We start from the raw sequence: 11,047 nt of genomic DNA on the forward strand, positions 1-11,047 counted from the left end.
CCTTTAACTCCCCCCTTTTGTATTGTATTTATTACAAAAAGTTTCAATTGCTATGCATAATATTAGTTTTTAAGATTACCATCGAAGATAAAAAATTTTGTAAAATATTTTCCATTTTGAAATTGCTAACTTATTTAAGACGTTCAATATAAAAGTTATAAATTTTATTTAAAGTTTGTTTTTTAATATTTTTCCTTATCCCTTTTTTTTCTAAAGACTGTAATTAAGGTTTAAAAAACAAAAAAATATAAAAAAAATAAAGAAAAATTATTCTGTTTAAAGGCTTTTTATTAAAAAATCGTCTGGCGTGCGAAACAAATCAGCTTAATCGAACAGACCGAAGCCCCATGTCATCATCGGACTCACTTTCTTCTTTCTTTTCTTCCTTTTTGGAACCGCCACCCGCAGCCGCAGAATCAGTTTTGGCTGCAGGAGCTGCCGCTGGGGCAGCAGCAGCAGCAGCGGCTGCAAACTTCGATGGATCCTAAAAAGAAAATTAATTAATAAATAACAAATAGAAAAACGAGAAAAGGAAATTTTAAGCAATAAAAAATTTCAGACAGCAAAGTTAATTTTAAGCAACAGAAAGGATCTTTGGTGGGTTCAGCTATTTCTAGCTCCAAAGATGAACCCCTTTCCATCAGACGCACTTCGCTAATATCATCATTAATTAAAAGACAATGCAAAATTTACAAAATATGTATGAACCTTTAAGTATTCCTTGACTCTTTCAGCTTCCTTAAATTCAACATCGGAAGCAGCAGCAACTGCCAATAAGTTCTTGAATCCATTGACAATAAGATGTGGAGCAGAAGCGACAGTTGGATAACTAATGCTCAAACAAACTGATGCCAAACAAGAAACTCCCTTTGAAAATAAAAATAAAATTAATATGAATAACAGCAATAAATGTGTAATAGGCAATCTTTTATTAAATTAACTAATTAAATTTTATTGAAAAATGACTGTAGCAGAATGTGTAGAAATTCCTTAGCACCCCCCAGCCCGGGAATAACATGTTGGCGACGAGGAAATCAAAAACGCCAGCTTGTTATTCCGCAGGTCAGGAAGTAAAAATAACTTAAGAACCTAAAAAAACTTTTTCCAGGATGACATTTACCAGTGTTGTAATAATCTTAAAAAAAAAAAAAACAAAAAACAAAATAACGACTAACCTCTAAAAATTTAGCTCTAAGATCTTCTGGTTTAATATCCAAAATTTTTGGTTCAAAAATGGTACCTGAATCGTACACCATTTCCACTACTAAACCATAGTTAAAAGGAGAAATGTTCAACATGTTCAAAAGAGTAGCATCAGAAGCTCCAACTTTGTCTCCTTCTTTTAAAATGTGGACATCATTCTAATAATAATATTAAAAAAAAAAAAAAAGTTAGTTTCGCAGAAAACTATTATTACATTAATGTATAAATATAAATTTTTTCAGATAAATTTTTATCTGCAATAAATTAAGACAGGGATAACTTTTAATTCATCATTAAATCAAATTATTTGTAATAAGAATACTTGTTAATTTCAATACCTACAGTAATTTCAATTGTTCCCTTAGAAATTTTTGTTGGAATGGACAAGGCTTGAAAAAATGATGTTTTCTCTGGACCAAGACCAGTATTTTGAGCTGGAATAATGACAGCACAAGGAGCAATGGCACCATTTTTAGCTGGAGCACGAACTTTATTTTCTAAAATTTTATTTCTTACTTCTACCAAATCACCCTTGGTAAAAACAAATCCTACATTGCCTTTTATATGAGGAAGAATCCTGCAATGTGGAAAAAGAAAAAACCACTTGTAATTTTTGCATTGAATACAAAACAAAAGATGTAAAATTTAATGTTTTATTATTTTCTCAGTAATGGATGGTGGTAATACAATGGTCATCAAGACTCAGATAATACATGCTAAGCATCATCGAAAATATATATATCAAAATAAATGAATTTATTTCATAAAAATCAAAAGTTTAAAAAAAATTTTATATTTTCCTTACTTTTCATATGCTTGATTAACTTCAACGTTTCCTTTGATGGCTTTCCTCATCATGGTATTTTTTCCCATGAGGACCACGGCCGTTCCCCGAAGGGACATACGAATTTGCTGCATTTGTTTCGAGCCGACATTGTCTGCCCCAACAATAAAGCATTTAGGATATTCATCCAACAATTGCTAAAAATAATATTTAAAAAAAACTGAAAATTTGAAAAATAAGGAAAGAGTAATTTGCAACGTGCTAGCCATTACAAGCCATCATTTTTATTTTAATTTAAGTAAAATTCATGACTCTTACGATTAATTTTGTGAAGTAGTTTGCTTTCCAAGTAGCTTTGTCCTCCCTACCCATCTTTAGTGGAAATAGGGATGCTTCTAAGAAGTTTAAGGACTGAAAAAGAAATTGAACTTAACACACCACCGAAAACTTTACCAGTAAAATTAAAGTATAAAATTTTAAAATATACAAAATAAATTTAACATAGTAATAAAATTAAACAAATAAAATGTTAAATACTAATAATAAAAAATAATTTTAATGCAAGATGAATGAGATAATTAAAAATTAAATTTAACAAGATTATTACTCACCTCAGCTGAAGTTACAGGGCTAATGAGTTGTTAAGCGTTCGACCGATTCGATTTAGTATTTCCGTTCACTTTGGCGACAATGTCACAGAGTGCATATCACAAAAGTTTAATAAAAATTATATCTCTATGGAAAATTGTACGACTTAATATTTACCAAAATGTTTAGAAGTATTTTGGCCCTGTCTCTAAGAAATGGCAATATTTCTGATAAGTTTATAAGAAACATGTCATTTAAAAGTAATTTATCTTTAGATATTTTATATCCAAATAGTGTTGATCTTAAACCGTTCAAACCTCCCGATAATCCAGAAGGGAAATTTTCAGGTTTTTATTTGTTAATGATTTTTTAACGAATTTTCAAATATAATTTACTGAGTAATTAATAATTTCTGTTTAGGTTTTATACCTATAAAAGATCTTGATATAAAGTATACAAAATCTAGTGGTCCAGGAGGTCAAAATGTAAACAAAAGAGATACCAAAGTTGACATAAGATTTCATGTTAAAAGTGCTACTTGGATCAGTGAAGATACTAAACAAAAATTATTAGAGAAGGTACTTTTTGTTTTATTACTTTAGATTTTTAAAAAAGTTTTGATAGGTTTATTAGAAAAAGAATAATTAAGATGATATTTTACTTTCAAATTATACATGCCTTGTAATTAAATTGAACTTTAATATTTTATAAAAATGTATAAGTGAAATATTTTCACTAAAAATATTCTTCTAAAAGATTTTACATCTCATACATTATTTTAAAAGTATTAGTTTTTGACAAATTTTGGTTAATACAAATACAAACTCAACCATTTCCTAATGTCGAACATATATAATATAATTAGTTACTTACATACTTTAAGTTGTGGTAATTTATTTTTTTAGGTTTTAGTTACTTTTTCTTTTAAGATTGTAGTAAATTAATTTTAATATTTAAAAAAAATTTCTTTTAGTATTACACTAGAGTAAATAAAGATGGTTATTTTGTTATAAAATCTGACAAAACGAGGAGTCAAGATTTAAATAGAGCTGATGCTCTTTCTTACATTAGAAGCATAATTTTTAAATTAGAAGAACCTGAAAAAGAAACAAGTCCTGAAACCATTGAAAAACATAGAAAAAATAAAGAAAAAGCTGCCAGACAAAGATTAATGGAAAAAAGAAGTCGTTCTCTACTGAAGATGTATAGATCTGGTGGTTGAAATAAGATTGATTTATTTTATGTAAATATTTTTTAATTAATTATTCATTGTTAATTAAATGTGCATTAAAAATTATTAAATTTAATTTTTAAACTTAAGTATTTTTTACTTAAATAGCCACACAAAAGAAAGAAAAATTACTTTTTCATTCCAATCCCTGTGACAAAATTCAAATTGTTCTAATCGAGTAATAATAAATAAACAATTAACTGATTTTGGTCCTGTAGCATTGTTTAAGCATTAACGAAAATTATTTTGTATGAAAACTTACCCATGGTTTAAAATAATTGGCCTTTTGAGGCAAGTTTAATTAAAATATTTTTCCTATTTGAATCCAAAATAAATTTTTTTAACTGTAATATAAACTTTCCATAAAAAAAAATATTATTAGTCTAATTATGAAAAAGTATCTAATAAAATTTTAATTCGCCATTTTTACGTTTTAATTAAAATTTTATTAACAGTATAAAAAAAAAAATTAATTTTTAAACCAAATTTTTTTTTAGACATTTAATAAATAAAATTTAATTACATGAATTTTAAATATTATAAAAACTTTGATAAAGTTTTTTTAATTGTAATTAAATTATTTTTTAATTTAAAATGTTTTAAATTTTCTCCTTCATTTCTTTCAAAAAAAAATTCCCTCGCAAAAAAAAAAAAAAAATTTCAATTTCCGAGGGCGGAAAAAAACGGTACTAAAAACGGTTTTTGGAAATTTCTAGAATGATCCAAGAAACGTAAAATTGGCGCGGAAATAAATAGAACTTGATGAAGCTGTTAACTTCAGATAAGAGATTTTTATGGTTACTTACTTACATTTTATCTGTATATATTTCTGAAAAGAAAAGTAAATTAATTTTTTTATTTATTAATATAATTTTATTTTCGTTACATTCTACTTATATTTTATTTTCATTCTTTTTAAAATTAATAAAAGTTATGCTGCCATCAAAAATTTTGAATTTTCAACATTGCAGTAAAAATTTTTTATCCAAACGTTATAACTCAATCATTTGTGTTAATAATGAAGTTCGTCAAGCACTTTTTGAAAAAAAGGGTGTAGTAGCTTTGGAAAGTACTATTATAACCCATGGTATGAAATTTCCAGAAAATTACAAAACCGTTATATCTGTACAAAATAGGGTAAGGGAGGAGGTTAGTTTTAGAACAATTACTTTTTTCTTTTTTTTAACAAAAGTTTGAGTATATCATCTTATGATATTTTATTAATTTGTAATTTTTAATATAGAAGGCAATTCCAGCAACAATAGCTGTAATAAAAGGGAAAGTTAAAGTTGGTCTTACTGATCTCGAACTTCAAGAATTGTCAGAAAATCAAAAAAATTGTTTGAAAATTTCAAGGAGAGACTACCCATTTGCTATAAGCAAAAAATTAACCGGAGGAACCACTGTTTCTGGAACTATGTTGATTGCTCACAAAGTCGGGATTTCTATATTTGTTACAGGTAGGACAAAAATTATTTTTTTGGAAAAGTTATCTGCATGTGTTACAAATAGTTAATGTGATTAACAGGTGGAATCGGTGGAGTTCACAGAGAGGGAGAAAGTACAATGGACATAAGCGCTGATTTAACAGAACTTGGAAGGACTCCTGTGGCAGTGATTTCCAGTGGAGTCAAATCAATATTGGATATTGGTAGAACTCTAGAATATTTAGTATGTAAACTTTAAAGAATTTTATGTAATAATGAAAATGGCCAAATTTAAAAAAATTAGAAAAAAAATTTTTTTGTCAGGAAACTCAAGGTGTTGCTGTGGCTACTTATGGATCAAGCAAAGAATTTCCTGCTTTTTTTTGTAGAAAGAGTAATTTTGAATCTCCATATAATTTGATTGATGAAATAGAAGCTGCTGAATTCATTCAGTCAATTTTTGATTTACAATTAGGTTCTGGAATTTTAATAGGTGTACCTATACCTAAAAATGATTCGCTAAATGGTTAGCATACTTTTTTACCTTTTGTTTTTGATTTAATACTCATTCTTTTAAAAAAAAAATAATTCACATTTTAGAAACGGATATTTTAAATGCAATTGAAGAAGGATTGAAGGCTGCAAAAAATAAAAATATAAAAGGTAAAGAAGTTACTCCTTTTTTATTAAGTCACATTTCGAGTTTAACAAAAGGCAAATCATTGGCAGCTAGTATCCTTTTTCTTTTGAGTAACTTTGTTTTAAAAACCTGCATTTTATTATTATTTTTTTTTAAATTCATAAGTATACTTATTACAATTAATAATTATTTCAATTTGAACACTAGATTTTTTCTACAATTTTACTTTCATCAAGTTTTATTTATTTATAATGGTTTTCGATGCATTTTTATTTTATTTTACTACCATTTTTTTTGAAATAGTGCAGAACACCATAGTAAAAGTTATATAAAAAAAAAAGGAAGAGTTTAAAAGTATTTTTTTAAATTGTTTGTATAAATTTCTGAATAGTTAATCATGTTTAGTAATAACTTTGAAAACTAATTATTTCTTCAAAAAATTTAAAATTAATAATATTTTCCTAATAAAGTTGTTTTCAGACATGGCTCTTATAAAAAATAATGCAACAATCGGTAGTAAAATTGCTGTAGAACTTTCAAAGTTACGTTTACAAAATAATTATAGTTCGAACGCGTATTTATCCAAGTTAAATTATAGTAGTGATGTGAGTTATAATAATGATAATGTTTTTAACGAGTTTTGCGGTGGTAGTAGTGAAAAAAAAAGTGAAAAGTTTAGTGCTGTCGTTATAGGAGGATCAAATGTGGATTTGGTGGTCAACATAATGGATGATGATTTTAAGGTAGGATAAATTTTTTGGTTTTTTTTTTTTTCAAATCTCTAATTTGTGCTTAGGAAATCTTTTACAAATGCCAAAAAGATAGATTTGATTGATGTCAATTAACGGTTAATTATATATATATAATAAGTTGGATATCAAAAAGTAAATAATTGTTTGGGTGTGTGTGTGTCCATTATGCCACATCATTAGCTTAAAAACATTTGGGGGAAATCAAATGACCAAAACTTTATTAATTTTTAAATGGGTTCCACAATAATTATTAACATATATATATATATATAAAAGAGTAAAAAATTAATTTGTATTCATTTTAATTAAGGTAAAGTTTTTGATATATAAATTATACACATAAAGTAAATTTTTTTTTTTTTGTGAAACAAAATGAGCAATTTATTATCTGTTAATTAAGTGTTTATACCTTTTATTAGGGTAGAAAGGATAAGATTTATCTTTTTTTTTTTTTTTTTTTTACAAAAAAAAAAAAAAATTTAAAAACATTTTGAATTTTATTTTCATTCAAAATGTTTATGGATATATATATATTTATATATGCTTCACATAAGCATTTTTATTTATAAAAAATAAATTTTATATAATATTATATATATATAATACGTGTCATCGTTAATATTAATTACATATTAATAATTTACTGTAAATTATTATTATTATTTAATAACTAAGAAATATTGCAATTATTTAAGAGCATTACAAAACTAACTTTTTTTTTTTTCGGGAAGTGTAGCTGGAAAATAAAATTAAAAAAAAATTATATAAATAAATAAATAAATAAATAAATAAAAAAGAAAATTATGTGTGCTACAAATATTTTTCTTTAGCAAATATATAATTTATTTAAATTTTGAACTTTTTAATTTGGTCTTTCTATTATATAATCAACAACAACAACAACAGAAAAAAAAAAAATTAAAGAAAATATTTATATGTATTGGTCAATTTAATAGTATAAAAATTATAGACGGCCAATATTTTATTTTTTTAATATACAATTAAATTAATATATATATTTATAAAATATTGAAATGAAAAATTTTAAAATTATATAAATAAATAAATATTGTGTGTGTGTGTGTAACCATAATAACATTAAATTAAACACAAATAATAAAAAAAAGATTTTTAATATATATAATATAAATATTTATATTCGGTTTAGTCTTTAAACATTTCTAAAATTAATAAAAACTCATTGATTAATTAATAATAATAATAAATTTGGTTTTTTTAATTAATTAATTAATTATTTTTATTTTATAATAATATTAATATATATATATATATTTTTTTTTCTGCATAAGGCGATTTAATTTTATAATTTACAAGGTATTTTCGATAATTATTCTAAATAAGAATTTTAATATAATTTATTGCGATAAAAATAAAAAATAATAATAATAATATTGTTTTCTATTGATTGATAGTAAAAAAAAAAATAATAATAATAATCGTTTTCTAAATATTAAGTTTATCTTAATATAATTATACTAATCAACAATTTATATCATTTTATTAAAAAATAAATAAATAAATAAAAAGCTCTGTAATAGATAGATAATTTCGCGGTATAAATAATAATAATAATTTATTTATTTATTTATTTTTATTAATTACTTTTTGATTGCGGTTAGATTTGTTTTTAAACTTAACGATTTTTTTTTCATTTTTTTTTTTTTTTTTTTTTTTTTAAAGTTTCACCGAACTTTATGAATTTTTTGCAACGACAGATATGTTTACGTGTAAAAGAAATGGGGGGGGCGGGGGTTTGGGTATAAAAGAATTTTTTTTTTTTGTAAATTAAATAAAAGTAATTAAGGTTTAATTATCAATGTGGGTTAATGGTTAGTGATAGGGTCGGTCGACAGATGGTTTTTAATCGGTGAAACGTGTGGAAGAAAAATAATAATAATAATAAACATTTTTTCACTCAATCATTGGCATAATAGCATATTACAAAATTTAAAAAATGAATAATAATAATAATAATAATATTAAAAAGCTCTGGTTTTTATTTACTCGTTAAAACTTTTTTTTTTTGTAACAATATAAATATTTTTAATAATTAATTATTATTATCACATTTTTGTTTATATAAGTTTTTAGGATTTACTAAATTAATATTAATCCCTATTTTCCACATAATATATCTTAGTCAAATTTGAGCGGAACGTTTTACGAGTAGATCCTGTAATTCGTGACATTCGTAATTATTATTGCCGTTCGATGATGACATTCTCGAATGTTTCTTTTTCGGAGATGCATCGTCACCGTCTATGAGAAGGGCACAATGGGAGTTGGTGTCTGATTCGTTTCCAGTATCTCCTCCGGGTGTGCTTGAAAACAGCCTTTGATTTTGTAAAGACATGTGTTTGATTTTTTTCTGATGAGCCGGAGTCGTTTGACTCGATTCGTGAGGCTGTAAAAGGAGTAAAGCGTTCCCTAATGAATTGGCTCTCATTCGATCCGGTTTTTCTTTCGCGGGAATGTCCGTGGATAAATTCGTTTGGCTTTTGTTCGGATTTCCCAAATGTATCGCGTTGTCCATGTGGTTGCATAAATTGTGAGGGGATTGCGGAGATTGCGATTCCGGGTTTTCATCCGGACTGTCCATGCTTAAAAGAAGTATGGGAGGTTGAAGTTCTCCTTGCAGTAATTTTATCTTTTGTATCATTTCTCTTATTTCGTATTTAAGTATTCCTAAAAAACATAATTTTAAAAAAGCGATCACGCAATATCCTAACACTCCCAACAAATGAGCACTGTCCCGCATCCACTCTTTAAGCTTGACCTCGCAGCCTACCGAAAAATGTAACGTTTTACTTATGCCGTATACGGTCCCTATAGAATGTCCGTTAATATTTGCACAAGTGTTCATTATATCAATATTACTACCCGTCGAATTATTATTATTATTATTATTATTATTATTAATGAATTGTATAAAATTTTTATTTTGTTTTTCACTTTGTGTGACGAAATTTGTTGAAATAGAAAAATGATGTGGAGTTTTATTTACGATTTCATTTTGTCTTAGATGACTGCTCCGAAATTGTCGAATATTTTCTTTGGCGTGTCTTTTGTTCCAGGTTTTACAATTTTTCGAACTGTTACAAATGTCGTCGGGAACGGGCGTCGTCAGACTTCTTTTGGATGTTATATTTTCCTGTTGTCTATTTTTTTTCTTTTCTAATCTCTGTCGAATGGCGGTCGGTTTACTTTGGGGTTCTTTTTGTTTTTCTTCCGTATTTTTATCCGGTTCTTCTTCTGTTATCAAACGACAACAACTTTCGGGAACGTGACGTACTTGTTTAGCGTTTGAATCTTTGGTTGTTGTTGTTGTTGTTGTTAATTCGTTCGAAGCCGAAGCGGTCGTGAGATAAAAATTATTAGGATCGTCCGTAAAATTATCATCTAAACCGGTAATATCGGTCGTGTAATATTTTGTACTTTCCACTAAAAAGTTTGCACTTTTTTCTAAAAGTTTATTTTCCGGTAATCTATTCAAACTTTCGTCTACGAAACTGTTTGTTTTTTGTAGGTCTTCCGTATCGTTTCCTATCGTTATAGACTTTCTTTTTGATAAATCAATTTCGTTAAAATCTTGCGGTCCTTCGACTCCGCAGCATCGCAAATCGTTTTGTATGGTGTCCCAAAGCTCGGTGAATTCCTGATTAATACCATATTCCATTTGAAGTCTTTGCCTTAGTATGGGTCTTATATCCGTGTAAATTTTATCAAAACGAAAAATCCAAACGACTCCGATAAACGCATCGCCAAAAAGTAAAAATAGTAGGAGAAACCAATACGTGTTGAGAAGTTTTTCATTTAATTTATGTGCTCCGATGCAACCCAATAATTGCAAAAGGCCGCTTTGGGTTAATAGTGCCAAATAAGCATAGAGCAATGAGGGTTCGTGTAGAGTCAAACCAGGAATTAACGTTCTGTAAAATTAAAAATAAAATAATTTAACAAATAAAACGTACATTTTTTTTTTTATTTGAAAATTAAATTTCAAACGTAATTAAACCCGAGTTTACACACACACAAGCTTGAAAATATGCATTTCCCCCCCCCCCGTCCCTTCTTGTTTATTATTATTATTATTAAAAAATGAACGCGACGTTTTCTAATGATTTACACAATTAAAATGTTATTTACCTTCTAGGGTCAACTAAAACCACTTTTCCAGCTACGATAATAAAACCTAAAACGCTGACAAAAAGCACTGCGTTGCACGTATATATCCATATTCTATAATAGTTCATTGCCTTGCCTTTACGTTTTGGGCCACCTATTTTTAAAAAAAAAAAATTTATTAAATAATTTTATATTAACATAAAATATAGTATATAACATATTTATAGTATACCAACCTGTATGTGGAAGGCTAAAAACGTTTAGTCTCGATCTATT

General features: G+C 26.5%; 4 protein-coding genes across 4 annotated transcripts; 2 read left to right on the top strand and 2 right to left on the bottom strand.

The window, feature by feature from the left end:
• Positions 1 to 319: 319 nt before the first annotated feature.
• Phum_PHUM168440 (ribosomal P0 protein, putative) lies at positions 320 to 2,359 on the bottom strand (the record flags this gene model as incomplete). Its single annotated transcript, XM_002424965.1, has 6 exons — positions 320 to 484; positions 709 to 867; positions 1,176 to 1,361; positions 1,546 to 1,780; positions 2,009 to 2,184; positions 2,306 to 2,359. 6 exons carry the CDS (start codon positions 2,357 to 2,359, stop codon positions 320 to 322), a joined length of 975 nt encoding a protein of 324 aa, XP_002425010.1.
• Positions 2,360 to 2,756: 397 nt separating this feature from the next.
• Phum_PHUM168450 (Immature colon carcinoma transcript 1 protein precursor, putative) lies at positions 2,757 to 3,797 on the top strand (the record flags this gene model as incomplete). The annotated part of the gene is made up of 3 exons (XM_002424966.1): positions 2,757 to 2,922; positions 2,996 to 3,153; positions 3,549 to 3,797. The coding sequence occupies 3 exons, from the start codon at positions 2,757 to 2,759 to the stop codon at positions 3,795 to 3,797; spliced, it is 573 nt and encodes a 190-aa protein (XP_002425011.1).
• Positions 3,798 to 4,739: 942 nt separating this feature from the next.
• Positions 4,740 to 6,625, top strand: Phum_PHUM168460 (uncharacterized protein; the record flags this gene model as incomplete). Its single annotated transcript, XM_002424967.1, has 6 exons — positions 4,740 to 4,943; positions 5,050 to 5,266; positions 5,335 to 5,477; positions 5,558 to 5,759; positions 5,834 to 5,965; positions 6,354 to 6,625. The coding sequence occupies 6 exons, from the start codon at positions 4,740 to 4,742 to the stop codon at positions 6,623 to 6,625; spliced, it is 1,170 nt and encodes a 389-aa protein (XP_002425012.1).
• Positions 6,626 to 8,786: 2,161 nt separating this feature from the next.
• Positions 8,787 to 10,899, bottom strand: Phum_PHUM168470 (uncharacterized protein; the record flags this gene model as incomplete). Its single annotated transcript, XM_002424968.1, has 2 exons — positions 8,787 to 10,503; positions 10,793 to 10,899. The coding sequence occupies 2 exons, from the start codon at positions 10,897 to 10,899 to the stop codon at positions 8,787 to 8,789; spliced, it is 1,824 nt and encodes a 607-aa protein (XP_002425013.1).
• Between the last annotated feature and the right edge of the window lie 148 nt (positions 10,900 to 11,047).

Source organism: Pediculus humanus, genomic scaffold, assembly GCF_000006295.1.
Source record: "Pediculus humanus corporis 1103172107513 genomic scaffold, whole genome shotgun sequence".
NCBI classification, from domain to species: Eukaryota; Metazoa; Arthropoda; class Insecta; order Psocodea; family Pediculidae; genus Pediculus; species Pediculus humanus.